General features: G+C 48.4%; 1 protein-coding gene across 1 annotated transcript in view; it reads right to left on the reverse strand.

The window, feature by feature from the left end:
* Window positions 1–21,296, reverse strand: part of DPYSL3 (dihydropyrimidinase like 3) — a 110,310-nt gene that overhangs the window by 2,708 nt on the left and 86,306 nt on the right. Inside the window, exons 4-12 of the mRNA XM_047102396.1 lie at window positions 20,076–20,240; window positions 17,974–18,035; window positions 16,975–17,055; window positions 13,122–13,190; window positions 10,125–10,245; window positions 6,103–6,259; window positions 5,280–5,421; window positions 3,193–3,363; window positions 1,794–1,973 (exon numbers count right to left, since the gene is read on the reverse strand). Of these exons, the coding sequence (XP_046958352.1) occupies window positions 1,794–1,973; window positions 3,193–3,363; window positions 5,280–5,421; window positions 6,103–6,259; window positions 10,125–10,245; window positions 13,122–13,190; window positions 16,975–17,055; window positions 17,974–18,035; window positions 20,076–20,240 (1,148 nt within the window). The remainder of the gene's footprint in view (window positions 1–1,793; window positions 1,974–3,192; window positions 3,364–5,279; window positions 5,422–6,102; window positions 6,260–10,124; window positions 10,246–13,121; window positions 13,191–16,974; window positions 17,056–17,973; window positions 18,036–20,075; window positions 20,241–21,296) is intronic.

The following is a 21,296-nucleotide window of genomic DNA, read 5'->3' on the forward strand; positions in this document are numbered from 1 at the left end:
CAGCCGGCTCACGGTCTATGGGACACACACCGCCTCCACCCACGTCCTCCCACTGGCTGCCAGAGGAGCCCAACAGTGAGGGGCGGGCTCTACCACAGAGCCTTCCCTGCCCCGTGTTCACAGCAGGCCCAGGGGCAAAGCTCTTCACGTTTGCAGGTGCTGACGATTCGGGTGGGGCCGTCTCTATTTCCGTGTTCCCTGAAAAGCTTCCAGCCCACCAACATTTCTTCGGGTGCAGAATCTAAGTCTCATTAATGGAAATCAAGAGATGATGTACATGGGAGGTTGGGTTTCGTTCTGTTCTCTATCAGGCCAAACCTGGCGTGTGGAATTTTACTCCATCCCACGTAACTTTAAACGATCGCTAATAAAGAGGTAAGAACGGTGGAGGGATTTAAAACGTGGTCATGAAGTAAATAGTGGCTACAGGGAGGCTACAGGGATATTGAGACTACACGACAGAGGAGTTGGGAAACACACACATGCCCTAAAAGATGTGCACCTCGTTCTGTGCGCGTGCCGGGAGCAGAACGGAAGGAGCTGGTCGACCTTAGGGAGGGAGACTTCCGGCCGGCAGGAAGAAGCTGGTCCTCAATGACAGGGCTGGTAGCTGCCTCTGGTGGGGAGGCTGGAAGCCTCCCCTGGAAGCTGGGTGACCAGTCGGCAGGATCACTGGGGGGTCTGGGAGAGGGATGGGGTGCTTGCATATGGAATTTCCGTGAGCCTCTCTCTAATGGCCACTGTGGTGTGTGCCCAAACTCCTGCCTTCCGCCCCCAACCTCACCATCATGACTCCTTCTGACCCATCCCATGTGCACGCATGACCGTGTGTCTTCCAACAGACAAGGTTGGAACCAGGGCTAAAATTCCACCCCATCCCAAGGCTGATTTAACCCTGCTCTGTGGAGCCCAAACCTTACTGGAAGGTGACCTTGTGATTGGTGTGGGAGTAGCGGGGGCTGAAAAAAAAACAGGGTTCTGGGCCTCACCCCTATATCAACTGGAGCTGATTGGTTTGTAAAGTGTAGGTGGGTAGGTAGGTAGGTAGGTAGGTAGATACATACAGAAGAAATAGGTGTCTGCATATCTGTTTTTCTACCTGTCTATGAAACCAGGGACATCCACAATTTTTTATGTGAACCATACAACTAGATAAAAGAGTTACAAACATTTGGCCTCTAGAGCAACAATGGAAGAGATGGGACCAGGAGGGGTGGGTGTGGGCTGCTAATTCTCACTGTAAGCCTGAGTTATTTTCTAAAACTATATAACATTGGGGCTTCTGGTTGGCTCAGTCGGTTAAGTGTCCAACTCTTGGTTTTGGCTCAGGTCATGATCTGACGGTTCGTGGGATCAAGCCCCACATTGGGCTCTGGGCTGACAATACAGAACCTCCTTAGGACTCCCTTTCTCTCTCTGCCCCTCCTGTGCTTGTGCATGCATGCTCTCTCTCTCTCAAAATAAATAAACTTTTATAAAAAAAAACCTAAAAATATACATATAAACATTATTTTCAATTATTATAATTTCAAATTATTTTAATTAAAAGTACTATAAACGTGGAGGAAAGTCATTTGAAAAACAGGTTTCTTGGGCCAAAAAAAGCTTTGGAAACCCCCAGTTTATAGTACCTTACATCTGTGCAGTTGTCCCTTGGGAAGAGGCCACTGCTGTGAATTTCCTTGGGAAGGTCTACAGCACACAGAGCCCTCCTGATCTCCTGGGTACCATCCCCATGCCTGAATGAGGCAAAGCCCCTTCCCCCACCCCCAGGCTCCACCAGCTGTTCTCACCTTCCTCCGAGCTTTAATACGCTTGTAGACGTAGTCCGAGAAAGGGCTGCAGGGGATGAAGCGGCCGGCCCCTTGGGTCACGTGCAGGTTGCCGTCTTCCAGCATGATCTTGCCCTGGCAGATGACCACCAGAGGAGCCCCACGCAGCTCCAGCCCTTCAAAGATGTTATACTCTGCAGCCTAGAGACGGGGGTGAGGGGCAAAGCCACGGTTGTGGGCACAGGATGGGGCGGAGAGGTACGTGGTTTTCCTGTGCTTGGGACCCTGCCTTTGGCATCACTATGGCCAAAGCACCAGGAAAGCCACGAAAAGCTTACAATGCCATCTGTGAGCTCTTCATGGGCACAAGCCACCAGGGGGAGACAGTAGAGACTAGACTTGCCAGCATAGACAAGCATCAGTCTTTGGTAAGACCCTCATGCAGAAGTACATTTTGTCACTGGCGGTGCTCAAAGAGAAGCTCGGGAACTCTCGGGGATGCTGTGTTTGGCACTCTTATACGGGGTGGGTGAGTAGGTGGGCTGGATGACCCGGAACTGAATAATGTGATGTGACTCAATGTCTAAACAAAGGCCATCCCCTCCCAAGATGGGATTTCTCTCTACTACCTTCATTTATTCAACAAGTGCAAGGCATTACCGTAAAGGGTTAAGGACATCGGCTTGGATTCCAGTTGTGGAGTGTGCGTCCTAACTTCACCATTTACTTGCTGCATAAATTATTCAATTTCTCTGCACCTCCCTTTCCTTATCTATAAAACGGGGATGGTAACAGTGTCTACCTGTAGAAGACTATTACGGAGATTCCGGGAATTAAAAAAGCACGCTCCACTGCCTGAAACGCAAATGCTTTAAAAATACTAACTCTTTTTACTAACAAGGATTAAGCCCTTTCCCTTAGGTACCGGGCTTTAATTACTACCTCCACGTGAAAGTCCTCATGAGGACGGTGTCAGTGCTGTTCAAGTTTTTCTCTGTTCTTTCTCCTTCTAGGTACAGGGGATCGCTGCACTGCCTGCCCTCCTGGGGTGAGGGGAAGCCCAGGACTGGCTGTGGCCGGTGCGGCGTGAGAGGAAGTGATGGGTACCACTTGTCTAAGGAAAACTTCCAAGCCAGTTCTCCAGGGACCGCGACCAGGTCGCCGGCCTCAGCCATCACGGACTCGCGTGTGGAGACGGTGCCTCCCTGTCTGAGTGACCGAGCTGGGAGGGGCCCTCTGCTGACTCAGCCGGGAGAAATAACCTGCTGAGGCGTTACATCCCTAAGAATTGGGAGGGTTTGTCACTGCGGCCCATCCTGGCCCAGTTGGCCGGGGGTACCCCACATCTACATGTCTCTCCCGACCGAGTTCCGTGCACACCTTCTCCGTTCTGCTCCTCTCCCGCCAGCGCGAGTCTTACCGACTGGTGGTTCTTGGCAGAGACGATCTTCACCGCATCTGGATCCCAGATCACCAGGTCGCTGTCAGAACCCACAGATATTCTTCCCTTGCGGGGATACAGGTTGAAGATCTTGGCGGCATTTGTGCTTGTCACAGCCACAAACTGGTTTTCGTCCATTTTCCCTGTGGCCTATTGGAATACCAAAAGAAGAAAAGTCAGTGCAGGGCTTCTGAGCTGGGGGCAGGGTGATCACAGACGGGCCCCTGAGAAGATGAGCACAGAAGCCGACCCACAAGCCGAACAGCTGGCTGTGCCTTTCTGGCTGCCAGGCAAAACGGTTAGTTAACACATGGCTACAGGAGGAGGCAGTTAACTGCTCCTGAAGGTGTGCGTTTTTTCCTGGATATGTGCATACAGTTGCTTCTTTGCCTTCACATTCCAAAAAGAATTACAGGGGCACCTGGGTGGCTCAGTGGGTTAAGTGTCCAACTTCAGCTCAGGTCATGATCTCATGGTTCATGGGTTTGAGCCCTGCTTCGGGCTCTGTGCTGACAGCTCAGAGCCTGGAACCTACTTTGGATCCTGTGTCTCCCTCTCTCTGCCCCTCCCCAACTCACTCTCTGTCTCTCACTCTCTGTCTGTCTGTCTCTCTCTCTCAAAAATAAACATTATAAAAGCACAAATGCATTTAAAAGAAAAAGAATTATAAATTTCCCGGTAAAAAGTAATGTGGTTATGAGCCTATTTTTTAGATATGTGTTTGTATTTGCATGGTCATAGGATAAATACAGAAGAGCCTCACCCAAATGATAACCATGGTTAACCCTGGATTCTGGAATTATTGACTGACTTTTGTTTTCTTTTGTATGTGTGCTTTTCTATGCTTTCCAAGTGCTCTTTAATAAGAGTGTATATGTGGGTAATTAAAATATTATATATATATACATATACATACACATATATATATTATTTTTAACAATTCCACATAGACCAAGAGAACTGTGCATGTATGTTCATAAATACACGACCATGTTTTAAAAAATCAAAATCTATGTGAGAGACAAAAATACTTACGCTTTTCCTCCTCACAAAACAAAAAAATTCTGGATACAGTAAAAAGAATTTAGTTTCAAATCTAGCTTTGAGCTTCCTAGGAGTGAAGATGAGGAGAGAAACTTGGTGGCTTACACTGGGTAGATGAATGAGGCATTAGTTGATATGCAATGCATGTAGCTCAGAAATGAGTGGCTTTAGAGATTTAAAATTTTTTTTTAATGTTTTATTTATTTTTGAGACAGGGAGAGACAGAGCATGAACAGGGGAGGGTCAGAGAGAGGGAGACACAGAATCTGAAACAGGCTCCAGGCTCTGAGCTGTCAGCACAGAGCCCGACGCGGGGCTCGAACTCATGGACCGCGAGATCATGACTTGAGCCGAAGTCGGCTGCTTAACCGACTGAGCCACCCAGGCGCCCCTAGAGATTTTAAAATAAGAGAAGTGGGGCTCCTGGTTGGCTCAGCTGGTAGAGTATGTGACTCTTGATCTTGGGGTTGTGAGTTCAAGCCTCACAATGAGTACAGAGGTTACTTAAAAATAAAATCTTAAAAAAAATGAAATAAAAGGAAAAGGAAGTGATCAACTTAATAATGAGTTAATTATTAATTTTACTAAAACCTTTGGTCCAGTCTTCATTTGCACAGCTCTTTTGTCAGGCTCTGTTATGTTATTAAGGAAAATAAAACCAGGCCAATGTCAAAAGACACTGGTGGGCAATCACTTGTACAACCTGGATAACCACACACTCAGTCAAGAGCATCCTTGATGAGCAAGTTGACTTGAGTCTCTTGGACACAGACCCCCTGCTTACCATTTCAAGGGGTTACATCAGATGAAGGATCTGCATGTTTGCTTCCTAGTTCCCAGTCTAGATAAGGAGATCTTGTCAAAATCTCAACATTCATCACTCTAGAAGCAACATTCCCAAACCACCTGAGACGCCTGGTTCCAGAAACATCTCAGCAGGCGTGAGGGTTCACCTAAAAAAGCAGCAACAGCAGGCGATGCTGATCTGGCCCTGGCCCCCATCCCATGATCTTGATCCTTACCACAGCCTTGTCCCAGATGACAGACATCCGCTCTTCCACACCATTGGTGCCCTCGGGGATGGCTGTGAAGTTGTCCTTCCCAATGGCTTTCTGGGCAGTGCTAAAGGTGCAGTGGGCACTCCCAGAGAGCTGCAGGTCTCCACTGGCAAAGGAAAAAAGCTCCATGTAAACCAGAGAGGTGGCTAGAGTCACCGCGGGGGACAAGAGTCGAGTGTCCAATGTCAGCATTTGGAAGCCGAGACTTGAGTTTAAAATCCTTTCTGTACCTCTTACCAGCTGTGTGAGTGTAAGTGAGTTCTCTCCCTCCCTGGGGCTCAGACAGCCCATCTGGAAAACGAGGGGGCAGGGTTAGATCATCTCTGTGTAACGAAATAAAAGGGACCCAAACGAATGATGCGACTGGTCCTGTATGTCCTCGGGGGGCACCAGCAAACGAGACTCCCTGTAATTTCGCTTAGGTGCTGTTCAAAATAGGCAAATGGCCTGACCCTCAGTTGTTTAGCCTGTGAAGTGGAGACGACAGTCCCTCACTCATAGTTATCATAAGGAACCATGAGACTATGTGCGTAGCCTCACACAGTGCTTGGCACATCATATGTGTAAACCGCTATTCCCATTATTAATATGATTACGGTTGGTAATTTATAAAATACGACGGGGAAGAGCCCGCTGTCTGTGCTCAGGACTGCAGGGGAATTCTCCATGTGTTTTCCTCACTGCAGACCCCAGTCTAGCTGATGGATGGGCTGCTCCAGTCCTCATCCCTCCCCTAGCCCCATGATGTTTCTACGTGATAAGTGCTGCTTGCCAATCCCACACCAACCTGGCCAGCAAGGAGTTGATGTAGTCGGGAGTGGTCGGGTCAGGGCTCAGAGGCGGGGATGTCACAAATGCAGCTGCCTTAGCCCAGTTCTTGCTCCAGTAATGGGTTCCATCTGTGCCAAGACTGGCAGTGATGGGCTCACCAAAGACCACGTTCCCTGCAAGGGTAGGAAACAGGCAGTGGGTTTGCATAACATATGTGCTGCTCCAGGCCTGGGTCAGGTAATCATAGCCCCTAGCCCTACTCGAGGCTGTGGCTCTGAAAACAGGTAGGCCATGCGCCCACCTTCTCTAAGCCTCTGCTTTTCTATCTGCTAAACATGAACAATTTTGTATTCCCTAGTTCACAAGAAGCCGTTGGTTATAAGACGCAGCTTTAATTCCCAAACCCTGAGGCAAATTAATATTTGAGGCAAAACAAAAAATGTATACTGATTACGAGATTCATTAACATTATGGAAATATTAAAATGTGGACTAGATCAGTCTTGGAATGATGCATAAGACTATGTCTACTTCTCAGGCTTCTGAAAATGAAAGGATTTGACACATACAAAGTATCTGGCACACACATAGTCAGATGCTCAGTGAAAGCGATTTCCTTATGCTACTGATATTCCTTCCCATGGTAGGGGCCTAAAGCCCCCAACGTGCCTGCATCACTGGGAACTGCTAGATCATGCTTGTTGCAAGGAAATGCTTTGGTTCCACAAAGTCAAGTCCACTCCCTTGGATAACAGACTCTCGTGATCTTTCCATCATGCCTCTTACTCCGTAACCTAAAGCAAGGAGTGATCTGCTCAAGGACACCCGATAAAACCTGGGACACATCAAAGATGGGGCTCGCTCCTTAGACTCTGTGTCTGGAATTTGGGGCTTATTCACCCAAAACAAGCAGCGGGGAGGAGGGATACTGGGAAATAAACTGATCTGAGCTGACCTTCTTAAAGAAGGGATAAAGAGACAGAAGGTAAATGCTGTCTCATAGAAGAAGGTTGGTTAGTACCAAGTTTCTCTGTGCCAGAATCTTGGGCAAAAAATGGTCCATAAAGCCCTGGACTTCGCCAGCTTCAGTCCTCCATCTCCCACATTCAAGTTCCTCACAATGTCAAAGTTTAGGAAGGCTCTATAGCCAAAATTATAAGTAGGTCTTGCCTTCCTTCAACTCCAATCTATTTGTTTCGGTTCCCTGGAATTTTTTGTCAAAAGAATTCTAAATATGCTTCTGGTGTCACTACAAGAGTCAAGATTGATTTGTGATGCCTGCCATGGGCAAAAGAAGGAAGCAATGACAATGATTCATCTATGACAGCCCTGCTCTTTGGGATGGCTGGAAAAAGGAGCCACACAAGACTAATGAGAATTTTAAGGGCTCTCTAAAACTATTTACCCAACTAAAGCATACAGAACCACAAAGAAAGAAAGAAAGAAAAAGTCAAGACAAGCCCTCAGGTACTATTAAGAGAAAAACAATCTTTAAAGTAGAAGAACTCTCCCTTTGGACTATCTTTAGATGGAAGAGTAGAATAAGAAAAATTGTAATTATAGTTGGGTTTGAATACGAGCTCTCCCAACTGGGAGATCCTGACACACTGTGCTTCAATAAGAAAAACGGGGATAATAATTTTTCAATCTGAAAAATGGGGATGATAAAGGCTATTTATTTCTCAGGGTTCTTTGACAATTCTACAGAATACTAAATCTGAAGTATTTATGTCAGTGCAGGGCATATGGCTGGTCCTCATTTAACTGTGGATTCCTAATATTAATTCTGAGCAACCATACAGAGCTACTTAAGAGAACACTGGTGACTGGGGGCACCTGGGTGGCTCACTCAGTTAAGCATCTGACTCTTGATTTCAGCTCAGGACATGATCTCATGGTTCGTGAGTTCGAGCCCCCCATGGGGTTCTGGGATGACAGTGCGGACCCTGCTTGGGATTCTCTCTCTCTGCCCCTCCCCTGCTTGTGCTTTCTCTCTCTCTCTCTCTCTCTCTCTCTCTCTCTCTCTCACATAAATAAACTTAAAAAAAAAAAAAGAAGACGACTTGGTAACTGAATACACTGGGACTTGGGCTCAGGAGGGAAGAGTGAACCCCACTACACTCTCTTCCTGCTCTTGTACTCTCGACTCCTTCCCCGAGAAGAACAGGTCCTGGGACGTTTACTGGCTTCCACATCAGGAGTTAAGGTTTCAACATGGGAACAAGGCCACCCTGCTACCTGAGAGACACAGCTGTACAAGCTCTTTGTGCGAGACCACTATGAGCCAGAAGGCCAAGGGTGAGGAATCTTTCTCCATGGGTTTAAAATAAGACCCAGCACGTAGCTGAAACACCCTGTCCTCGAGACCCTTCAGGCAATCCTGAGAATAGCTCCGAGGGAGGATGTAGCCAGGAGCCAAAGGCCTGAGAGAGGGAGTGTGGTAGAGAGAGGGAGTCTTGGAGAAATGGTAGAGGTGTTCCCCATGCATTTTGCTTTTTCTTCCTTTTTTTTTTTTTTTCTTTTGCCTTTCTCCAAGAATGGGTAAGGAAGATTGGGCTGCTTTCCTGGTTCTCGCCCAGTGACTCACACCCAGTGGAACAACCACACCACGTCACGTTGAGACATTTAAAAGCAGGGAAAGAAAAACAGCAGGCTTACTGTGAGCAGGGTACGGCAGGAGATGCCCCAGAATGTGCTAGCAACAAAGACTGTCTAGACAAGTAGGAAGAATCCCCCCCCACCCCGCCCCAGAAGAAAAGGGTGCCCTTTTCCGGAAAGGCAGACGACTGAACACTCAGCCGTCAGAGTCGGTGGGACTATTTTTAGCCACCCCAGCCACTTACATGCAGAATTTGGTAGATGAGCCCCCCCTAGACTGGCTCTCCATTACAGTGGTAATGATCATACACAGGGGCCTACTAAATCTTCTCTCCCAACCAAACACAGGGCCCTACACCTGCAGGCTCTCAACCACACTCTGTTCTCAAGTGAGCCCATTAGTGTGTCACTGGAGACCAGAACAAAGGCATAAAAGAAAGCTCTAAAGTGACAGTAAACTTCTGCTTAGCACCAGATGAGCAACAACTGAAGCCCAAGTTAACTGCAATGGAGGAAAGCAGCCCAAGTCAGAAGGAGGTGGGGACAAAGCCCTGGGGCATGAAGGGCATAGAAGCCCTGGGGCATGAAGGGCCACTAAGTGTGCTTTAGAGACCCATTCAGCCCCTTTCCCAAAATGACCTGTGCTAATCTGTATGGCTCAGGTGGTGGGACCCTGCCCCTGCACTCTGCCCTCAACCCTGGACAATCAATCACACCATCCCCAGAGCAGATACTGATTCAGGAACGGGCCGATGACCCAAGCCAAGGCAATCACAGTTCTCCTGGGCACTCTGGCTGGAGCTATTGGAAAAAATAGACTCTACTTCCTCATTATGCACCCCCTGTCAAGTGTGGAGGACAACAGGTGCCTCTTAACATTTATTCTTGTCACTGTTCACACTAAATAAAAAGCCAACAGAGAGGAAAGCAGAGGCAAGAGAGGAGGAACAGTGATAGAGCCCCAAATCACTGTTTAAACCCCTTGATCCAGCTATGCCTGAAACACTCCCAACCAATAATTTACTTTTGTTTGTTTAAGTCCATTTGAGTTGGATCTTTTACTTCTGCCCCCAGTATAATCTTGACTAGCGTGTCCATTTATAAAGCTCAGATAACAGGAACTGACAATGAAGGATCAGAGGGAGGGAGAAAGATGCACCAAGTCTCAAAGAAGTGATTGAAGCTGTCCTATCTCGGACAAACCACTCACCCTTCCTAAGTCTAGTTAACTCATCTGACAAGCAGGAGCAATGCCAGGGGCCTGCCATCCACCCGGGATGCCAAAAAGATCACCTGGGCTAACTCGGAGGAAGGGTTTCCCAGACAGTGCGGCAATGAGCAAAACAGGCACCGTTTGTACAGAACAGCAGGGGAGCTGGGGCGGAGGGGAGGTGAAGGGGAGCCACATGACTGGTTCCGAGCTCTTGGGAACACCAATCACCTTTTTTCCTGGCTTGGGAGATGATGTCAGCCGCACTCTTGCTCATGACCTTTGTGACGTAGAGTGGACAGTTGGTTTGGCTGGCGATGGTGATGGCACGGAACACAGCCTCAGCTTCCAGCTGCAAAAAGAAGTCCCAGGAGTCAAGACAAGCATGAGCCTCCCGGAGGGCTACTCCCCTGCCTCCACAAACTGAGCCGGTAGTGCGGCACAGTGCTTGAAAGCCTACAAGATCTGGAGTGAGAGTCCTTGGATCCAAAGCTGGGGCGATTCACTTGGCTTCTCAGAGCCTCGCCCTCACTTCCCTTGGATGGTTCTTTCTCTCTCCCTGTGATTATCCCAACGTCTGCCTGTGATGGAAGCCTTTGCTCTCCAAACTTCCCAGGCAGATTCTCCAGCAAAACACAATCCCAACACCAATATGTCAGCATTAACCAGTAAAGGCAATTAGACATCAATCCTTTCCTGCAGCAATGGGTGGTCAGCGATGGCAATCCCACAAGGCATTGCTTACACTAGTAATTCCCAGGCTTCTCAGCAGAGACTTCTCTTATTATCTATTTCTTCCATCCCACCCGAAAGTAGAATCTATGTGTTCACATGTGCTAACCAACTCGGCTGAATTTTTTCAGGAAGAAATAATGAGTCTCCCCTTACTTTATCAACAAAGCAGGGTCTTTAGAGCTCAGGCTCAAACGGCCTGGGTTGGAGTTCTGGTTCTGCTAGCTAGAAGCTGGGTGACCTGAGGTACGTTACACAACCTCCCCAAATCTCAGTTTCCAGTCTACCAAGAGTGAACAGGACCTGGCACACAGGGCTGTTGTGATTATGGGTTCATCCTTTAAGGCAACTGCCCCACTCCTGGTCCTCGCAGGCTGGCTACTGGTCTTACTGCCGATCACATCCCTACGGGGGTGAGAGAGCCTGTGCTGCTGCCCAAAGTCCAACTCAGTCCTATTCAGCCCACAGCAGAGACACTAGTGTTCTCCCATTCAATCAGCAGCAGCTCCTTTTTGGATGGATATGACATTCTGGTTAGCCTATGCAACCCATCACTTTTAAAAATACCAAAAATAGCTTGCAGATGCCCGGTGCTTGCATAATGTAAACCAGCCACTGCCCTTGGTGGGTGCGGCTCAGCCAACAGACTCTAAAACTTGGCAGGGCCCTGCTGGCGGCTCCCAAGCTGCCCTTTGTTCCAAAGGGATGAGCCCCTGGAGCCCCTGACCACAGGCGAATGTGGCCACCTCCCTGCATCGCCCAGACTTCTGGAGCAAACCTGGGGTTCAGCTCTCTGCACAGCATCACTGGAGAAGGTGGTCGGGTGTGCTCTGCCTTGAAGAGGGGTAGGTCCCTCCTACGCCCATCCCACCCTCTTTACACCTGTGCTGACCACGCCACTCCCCACGCCCTCGGTCCTGGCACCCGTGATCCCGTGCCCTCGTGGCACAGCAGGTTTCCAGGACCTTGACAGCATGACTATCTTTGGAAGGTTACATCACCCTCCAGCTTCACCCAAAAGGGTTTCCAGGATTGTCCAGATCTGCGGCAGAGAGGCTTTTTACTAAAAAGGAGACGGGAACAGGAGTGGGGTTGGGGGGGGAAGGGGGGGTTGGAAAAACAAACCAGGGAACAAAAATAGACTTTGCTCAGAAATCCCCTGGCTGCTGCTACAGGAATCAATCTTGCCAGCAAATTGCTACAATGACCAGCATTTAGGAAAAGTTTCACCAACAGTGCTGATCACCCTGGCCCTACTCACAGCATGTAAACAGCTTTCCAATCCTTCACATGGAAGCAGCCAGTAGCTTAACCTCTCTGAGCTTCAGTTTCTTCCACCAGCAACACTACCAACTGCCCAGAGCAGCAGCAAGGACAACTGAGGTAATCAGCACAGTTCCAGGTATAAGCTAGGGCTCCATAGAAAGGACCCATAATACATATTATGAAATAGGTATAAATTATTTTAACTGGGAAATGATATCATTAGACACAGAGGAGTTTCTGGGGTTCTGACAGTGCTCTGCTTCTCCAAGTGGGTGCTGGTTACACAAGTGTATTCGGCTTGTGAAAACCCCTTGTATCTTTATGATTGGGGCACTTTTCTGTATGTGTGTTACATTTTCATTTTATAAAGCCTCTAGAAGAGATGGGCAACAGGGATACACGGACGTCTGGTTCTGCCTCCTCTTACCTGCTGTAGAGTGTGGGGCTGGGGATAACAAAGCAAGAGCCAGGCTCCCTTCACTCACACAGAGGGCTCTCAACACACCCCAGGTGCCAACCCCAGGCTGGCCTCCCAAAGCCAATATGCTGTCAGCCACACGGGCAGCCAAGTCCCTACTCTGTGTCCTGTGTCAGCAGCTGAAGCTGCTGACATCCCAAACACATGCAATCAGCCACTAGTGACCTTTTATTCACTCGTCAGGGGCTAAGAAGTCACTATTCATCACCCATCTTACATGTGGGAAACTCCCATACCTGGACTTCATCACACAAAGCGACAGACATAATGTCTGTGAGACGCCCACTCCCCCTACTATCCATATCGCTAATATTTTATTTTGCAGGACTCAGAATATAACATGGACATGTCTTTAAGATTCACACTGATTAAGAAAGGATTTGGGGATTTACCTCTCCAGCTGAATAACTGTGGAGTACACTCCAACCTGTGTTATCTTTAGAGAGATTAGGGATCAGAAGTAAACATTTCCCTTACATTCCTTTTCTCAGAGTCCCCTGAGTTGGGTCAGTCAGAAGCAGTCTTTGGAAAAAAGGTTCCGGGATTGCTATCTGGTATTCACAGAGACTCTCACCTTCCAGCAATACTTGCTCATATACACCGTGTGCACATGTGCCTAGGAAAGGCGGGCTGAACACAAACCCTCAAATGAGCAGCGGCCATAAGGTATTGCAGTAAGAGGAGTCTCCCAGAAGATGCTGGAAAGCAGAGCACCTGCCCCTCCTCCATCCCCCAGCCCCCGTGCAACTCACCTCCTCTGGTCTGCTCAGCACATGGCCTTCCGGACCAGTTATCCCCATTTCCAACATCCGGGTTTGCTCCTACAATGAGATAAGAACACAGACCAGTTTTGAGATAAGCTCCACTGAGGTCTAGAAAAGCTGTGCTGGTGTATTTTAATCTGAAGAAGTGTTCAAGGGAACAAAAAGAATAAAATGCGTATGTTGAATACATTTGTTAATGCTCTATCTGGAATTGCGAAATAGGGTCAAGTCTTAAATAAGAGGAGAAAAAAATCATTTAAGGGTGGCTTTTTTAAATTAAAAGGATGGCAGTCTGTTAGAGGATCATTTTTTTTTTTTTTTCTACATGACACATCAAAAGTCACACCAGCTCACTTACTGCTGACAGTTTCATGCTGTGTCTCCCAAGGTCTGGTACACCTACCACCTACATCAGAATCCCCTGGGTTGCCTTTCCTGGCTGAGCAGCTCTGTGGTCCTCTCCAAGTCAAAATACAGAGGCTAAATTCTAGGAATCTGCACTGTAACAAAGCCCCGAGGCTATTTTGTGGTTTGAATTTATGGCTGAAGTAAACGGACTCAGAATTAAACCAGACAAAATAATGCCTCCAAACAGCATTAACTGAGTTACTCTTTGGGTCAGATTCTATTTAATTAGGTTGTTTTGTGGCAGAACTGCCCACCCCACACAGCTAATGGCTAAATTCTTCAGACTTCTGGCCAGCTTTCTGGAAGAAGCAGGTGGCTGGGCAGTGAGCACACACGTGGGCTAATTGGAACTGGCAGAAATCCTAAGCCTCCATATCTGCAGTTTGGCTGGCCTTTGCTCCCAAAATGCTGAGGCCAAATCCAATGAAACCCTGCCCTGGCAGGGAGGGAGAGGGAGGACAGAGAGTGAAGGGAACGAAACCTCGTTTCACTTCGAAACTATGAGATGTTTAGAAGGGAAGGGATTCCTTCTTTCTGGAAAAGAAAATCTAGTTTTTCTTGGTTTTGTTTTGTTTTGTTTTGCTTTGAGTAATATAAATTTTGCTTAAGGTGTAGGAAGAAAGACGCATATCGTATATTTCAAGCTGCTGTGAGCAGTGAAATGGTCACAGTGTCCAGCTATGCAGGATTAGAACAAAGGCCAGAGGCTGATTGTTACAGCCAAGTTCACTTTTCATTCTTACTGTTCCATTTATGGAGCCTCAGACTGAATACGATTTCTTCTGAACGCTGGTGAGTTTCCACCCTGCTTTGCCTCCTCAAGTCACACAAAGGTTGAGGTGTCCAACCAAAGCTTCTCCTGTCTCATAGGACGCTCATGTTCAAGAGGGCTGGGACGGCGCACGGGAGGAAGCTTGCTCCAGAGGTGGTTTCCAAGCACTTTCAAATCATCAAGGGAACTTTTTCAAATTATGCTTGCCTGAAGTTTACTACTGACCTCCTAAATCAGAATCTCTGGAAGTTGGAGAATCTCAGGAATCCCTAAGCTCCACAGGTGATTTCAATGCACTGCTCATGCTGGGAAGTCCATTCTTTTTTTTTTTTAACATTTATTTATTTTTTGAGAGACAGACAGAGTGCAAGGAGAGAAGGGGCAGAGAGAGAGGGAGTCCCGGAATCCAAAGTAGGCTCCAGGCTCTGAGCTGTCAGCACAGAGCCTGACGTGGGGTTCGAACTGACGAACCTGAGCCGAAGTTGGAGGCTTAACCGACTGAGCCACCCAGGTGTCCCTGAGAAGTCCCATTCTTAAAGGCCATGGTGTTCCTAGAGCTGGGAGGTCAGGAAGGGCATGCAAAGACCCAGTGAAGCCAGCTTGCCTGGGTGCAGGAACAGCGGGCTCCTTGGGGCACTGATCATTGCTGTAATCACATCACGGTTTGGGGCAGGATACAATTTTGGTTTACTCCATGAGGAAAGGGACCCTGTCATTTTCATCTTCCCTCCCCAAGGCTTGGCACATAGTAGGTGCTCAATAAATACTGTCAGATGACGAGCTCAAGATGCTGTGCTCTCAGAATGCCCGGCCAGCCTGAAACTGTTGAAAATGTCCATCGTGGGTATCCTTGAGAGAGATTTCTTCTTGCTCTTTGGTGACATTTGCCTAAACTCTGAGTACAGCAGCTGCCTTCATTTAGACAACATGATAAAATCTTTCAGCTCCACCTCCATGTAATAAACACACACAAGAAACTCATCCAAGTGGAAAAACGCCCTTATTCTTTCCCTGACTGAGAACAGATCTTTCACAAGGTAGGGAAGAGTGGGGGTGGGGGGAACCAGAAATATATCTGTGCTGTGGAGCCACAAGAGGAAGCTGGACAAGGGGCTTAGCAATGGCAACCTGTCTGCCTCCACAGGGCTTAGAAGGAAGTAGCAGGGAGTTTGGTTTCTAGGGCATCTGGAGGGAGGGCTGGGGCCTCTGGCTGCTGCACTAAAAACGTGGAGAAAGAGGAGGAGTAACAGCCCTAACATGACCAGGATGCCTCCCACAGGCACTGGACCCTCTTTGGAAAATGATTTCATTATCTCTGGGTGTGTGGGGGACGTGGGAGAAGGCTGTCAGGGACCTGACTAATTAATCTCCTTGGTCAGCAAGAGGAAACGACACATCCAGCTCACCTCCTCCACTGGTGAGACAACATCCAGCGTCCGCAATGGTAACAGCTGGAGCCCGGCTCTGTGGGGACGCTGCCTCGCGGAGGCCCTGCAGCCGGACTGGGGGAGCAAAGGGCCCAGGACACACCAACTCTGGGGGAGGATGCCCACTGAGCCACCCTTTGAGCTAAGATTTTCTTCCAGTTACTGGCTGTGATACCTGGGCCCGTGACTTGATCCTCTGAGCCCAATACGCTCATCTACAAAACCAGGCAGATAGCAGCCATCTTTCAAGGGTGCAGGGCAGATCAAGTGAAAATGTGCTAGAGCACTTCCCAGTGCCTACCGTAGTCAGTGTTCGCCAGAGGGTACCTGCTGCTGGAGGCCAGTGGGGCTGAGACAAGAGTCGGCCCCACACTGTTCCCACACCCCTGCTGACCACATTCACCAACTCTTGGGCAACTCTAAGGAATGCGTCTGTTGGGGGCTCACCTCAGTAGCCTCGTGCCTGGCACAAAATGCACAGGAAATACTCTTTGAAAGAATGAGTAATGGGTTTTTCTGTGAAGGTTATTAAATGGACCGAGAGAGCTCCCACTCTTCTGGCTGCTTCCTCCTAGTGGGGGCCAATCTTGAATGCTTCTGACATCAACAAAACCCTGGCTAAGAGACATCTGTGCATCCAGCCCATTAAGCGACCCAGGAGATGGAGAAAGTGCTTTCTGCTTCCTCACAAATGATCACTTTGGGCCTTGGGGCCTCACTTTCCTCACTCCTGCGTCGGGTTTCTCAGTCCAACTTCTAGGAAACCAGTGGGGCATCTGATCCCCACAGACCTACGTTCTTTATTATCTAAAGCCGTGAGTTCCGCAGTCCTGGATGAGATTTCTGAGACGTGCTGCCTTACGGTTTTTCTCTGGGGCAGAGAATGTCACATAGCTTGGACTCACTTCGAAAAGAGAATCAGCCATGCTCTCCCACTTAAATGGTCCAATTTGAAAACCTCTCCCGCGATGCCTTTTCTGATTCCCCAGTATGGCCAGACGGCTCCCTGTTTTAGAGCAGCCTCCCCTTTCTCCCTCAACTTGTCTTCATTCCACCTTTTTCCCTCCTCCTAGATTGGGAGGTTGTTGGGGCAGGTTCTGTTTTTAGCACAGCGTTTATGAGCGTGCCTTGCACACATTAAGAGCTCAAGCAATACTGAAGGAATGAGGAGAGAGATGGGCTGAAGACCAGAGCTCGTGCAGACAGCGTGCTCCGGGGAGCTGCACAACATCACCTGGGCAATGATATCCCCGTTCTCAGCATGAACTTGCGCAATGGCTCCCAGCTCTCCCAGACAGGTGAAGATCTCGTACAGCTGCAAGAGAAAGGACTCGTTGTCACCTTCACAAGGCACGGATGCTTCCAGCAACTTCACACAAGGGTCACTCACTAGAGCCATAAATAAACCAAATGAGGAGAACCAGAGGAAACCAGCGATTAGAGCGAGAAATACAGACTAAAATATGCATGACCAAAGAGTGCGAGTCCAAAGGAACTCTAGGAAACCGTCCATACAAAGAACATGTCATGTCTCCTCGGCAGACAGGGCGAACGTGTAACAAAGTGCTGTCGAGACTTTAACTCTGCCTCCAGCACACGTTTTTAATGGTATAATTTCCCATTTTGCTGAGATAGACCTTCACTATTCTTCTCCACAAGTGCTCCCGAAAGCTGCTACAGCCTGACCAGGAGTTAAAGCGAAAGCTGAAACCCCTATTTCTTAACCCATCAAGGCAGACCTCCCTTCACCTCCCAACCAGGAGGCATGGGAACTAACTTCTTGCATTTCCTCTAAAAATGTGAGATTCGTCTAAAACCAACACAGGCCACGAGAATGCCTTTGGGAGAGTCACGGGCAAGCTATTACCCCAAACAGCAGAAACCCCTCCTTCACCCCTCCTGTGTCTTGCAGATATAGCACCTCACATTTGTGCTGAGCTCCTGCGGGGCTTAGGGCTTGTTTGGTAGACACAGATTTTGGCATACCCTTCCCCCCGTCCTTTGGAGAAAGCTGCTGCCAGTGGAAATTCTAGCTCCTGGTCTGCCCTGCCATGGGCACCCTGCCTGTTACCTTATTTATTCGCAGTGCCATGGACTGCGAGGGCTCTAAGAAGCACTCTGGCCCAGCAGTCTCCCACAGCGACCACAGTGACTAATGCTCAAAGAGCCAAGGTCATAGCAACAATAGGAAGCCCATCCAGATACCCCAAACCACACAGCAATGGCTTGTTACCTCTGTGTTGGACACTTGATACAAATCCTTATAGGCCATGTAAACCATGAAGGAGTTAACCCCTGCAAGAGAGGGAAGGGAGGGAGATCAGGAGGAAGACAACATTAGCCCGAGCACTCTCTATCCTTTGCTCTCATCGCCCATGGGGCCCGACTGAGTGCATTATGGGCACCTGTCCAATATAAAGCAGATGCTTCCCATTCTCCATTCTCCCCGCACCTAGAAAAACAACAATGCCTACGTGGGGTCACAGCAGAACAGGCTCTTCTGTGCCTCTTTCTTGCCTTGCCCCCTAACCCCCATTCCCCTCCCCAGAGGGTCAGCAAGCTTTGCTGCTGCTCGAGGCATTATTTTTTCATTGAGAATCACTGTAGCACACAAGTCAGGCTCACACACTGCGGCTGCACCACATTCTAGCTCAGCGAGCTGGGAATACCTCGCCTCTTGGTTTCCTCACCTATAAAATGGAAAATTTACAATAGCCTGCTTCATAAGGCAGCTGGAAACGTTAAATGAGCCAACTCATACCGAACTCTTAGCACCAGACCTGGCACATATTTGAGCTTCATTAATGGAGCTCCTGGGATTGGATTTATTTCACTGCTTAATGAATGCCTGCTCTACATGAAGCCTTGCCGGCTATTGCCTCTAAGACAGCGACCATGGCCTCGGGAAACTACAGAGCTGATGGGCAGAGGTCAAGGTCCACCTTATGCTTAAATATCCAAGTTGTAAGCGTTGCTAGGAAAGAGCTATTTAATTTTTCACCCCAAAGTAAACCATTAATATAGTAATTTATATAAGTAGGTGGGGCTAGGGAACAGAGAATCATTTTGAGGAAAGGAGGATAATTTTGGTCTCCAACCATTAGGGCCATCTCAGCCCACATTGTTCCAGGCCAAAAGTGGGTTGTAATTTGAGAACTTCCCGACCCAGAGTGGTTCAGCTCAGGGCAGCTTTTCCCAACACTACCCTTCCCATAAGCCTCTTTGTCATCCGCGGAATGACCCGGGCCCTTTGGCAGAGAAGTGGGTGTTAAGGCCGTTCCATTTTCTACCCCACTGGAGATGTCCAGAGTGAGAGGCATCACAAGAAAGAAGGGGGTTACTTCCACATCCTGTATCAGGAAGGTCTGAGCAGAGCTTGGGGGCGGGTGAGGGGGGAGATGGAAAGAAAAACCTCATCCTCTGGGAACCCATCCTCTCCCCTCCAACCCGGAGCACACTCTCTTCCACTGCTCTCGACATCTGCATTAAGGTAGCTCACTGGTAATAGGATCACTAGGTTAGTGTTATAACAGTGTGTATGTTACTATGCTAGCATTCATTAGTACTAATATTGTAATATAATTAGTATGAGGCTAATACTATTACAATAATATTCTGCACCTTGCAGCATTTATCCTGTTCCTCTTTACTGGCCTGCTTCCTTTTGCCCTGAACGTTCAAGGGAGACCATTCCCATACTTCCCTAAATCCCCCAGGCGATGTGATGATGCCCAGCATATTGCATGTCTGTGTGCGTGTATGGGGGGCGGTGCGTGTATGTGAAATATCTGATGATCAAGGACAAGGAAACATAAGTCATGTGCTCACTGAGGGGACACACACACACGTTTCCATGTCCTAAGCTCCTAGCCTGGGTAAGAATGTATCTTTGCCCCCAGAAATGCCACGGCCTTTTCTGAGGATGCCACTGTTTTAGAACAGTAGTGGTTTGATCTTTGCGGTGAAAGTTACAAAGGTCAAAAATTCCTGCTCTCATATTTAGTAGCTTTGTGACCTTCTGTAAGATGTTAGCCTCTCCTGGCCTCAGTTTCTTCCTCTGTAAAACAGGCAGGGCCGTGTGGAGGCGAAGGGCATAGACTTTGGGTATAGCTACTGCTTACTAGCTCTGTGAGCCTGGGCCACTTATTCTGAGCCTCAGGCTCTCCATCTGCAAAGTGAGGAGAAGAATCTTCTTTGTGGGGACCCTGGAGGGAGTAAGATGGCATACATTAACACAAGGTGCCTGGAACACAGCAGTCGCCCTGCACCTAGCACCTAGCTCAAGGTTCCAGACTCCAAGCAAGGAGAAAGGGGGAGGGGCGCAGAGAGGCTCACCTTTGTCCTTGATGAGGTTCTGCACCTCCTGCTTGACGCTGTCGTTCCAGTGGGTGATGTCCACGTGCAAGGCATAGTCACAGCAGCTCTTCCCATCTGCCCACTCTCGCCACTTCTCGTAGGCCTCGGTTAGGCTGGCCTCGGGCTCAGGCACCACGTGGTCAACTGAACGACAGAGGCCCCAAATGGGTAACTCAGGGACCCAGCTGTTGCTCCCCTCTGAACAGGCCTGCTCCCGCGTGCTTAGCTAGGGCTGCAAAGCCTCCACTTCCTGAGCATGGAATTAACCTTAGAAAGTGTTCTCAGGCAGTTTCCAGATGGCTGATAATTGAACTGTCACTTACCCATGTTGCTCTTGGACAAACTACTAGCCTCTCTAAACCTCGGTTTTTTTATCCTTGAAATGGGTGCTCAGGGAGATGGAGGATGGAGTGTCATAGTGCCTTCCTTCTAATTGTGTTGTATGATTCGAAGGGAAAATGCATGAAAAGTATCTCACCTGATGCCTGGCACATAGTAAGTGCTCAATAAATGTCAATGAATGTCCACCATGTGCCATTATTGCCAGTATTACCGGAAGTCACTGCTAGTGAAGAAAGTCAGACTCCCTTCTATGGGTGGAAGGAGGGACTTCAAATTTATGTCAGGTAAGAAGACAGTGACATCCTTGTGCTCACCACCATAGGAAAGAGCCAGTATCAGGTACGTGAACTTGAAGCTCCGCCCACAGATCTTATTTCCACACAAACATTTTGCCAAGAATAAGTTTTCTTTTGGAGCACCTAGGTGGCTCAGGCAGTTGAGCGTCTGAATCTTGATTTTGGCTCAGGTCATAATCCCAGGGTCGTGGGATCGAGCCCCGTGTCAGTCTCCATGCTGAGCTTAGAGACTGCTTAAGGTTCTCTATCTCTTTCTCTCTCTCTTTCTCTCTCTCTCCCTCTCCCCCTCTGCCCACTGTGCCCTCTCTCTCTCTAAAAATTAAAAAAGAAGTGTTCTTTGAGGCCCAAATCTACTCTTACAATGTGTGCAACCTTGGACAGCAGTTTTAAAAGTAATGACATTCACACCTGATGAGGATAACACAAAAGTGACACTCACAGCTCCCTTGGGGCAGTTGGGGGAAGTGCAAATTGCTACAACATTCCTGAGAACAATTTTGATATATACATCAAAAATCTGAGATTTTTCATACCTTAACTCAGTAATTATTCCTGGGCCTAA

The sequence above is a fragment of the Lynx rufus genome, unplaced genomic scaffold (genome assembly GCF_022079265.1).
Source record: "Lynx rufus isolate CCGP_SWC_20201006 ecotype Redwood Valley unplaced genomic scaffold, mLynRuf1.p SCAF_1, whole genome shotgun sequence".
Lineage (NCBI taxonomy): Eukaryota > Metazoa > Chordata > Mammalia > Carnivora > Felidae > Lynx > Lynx rufus.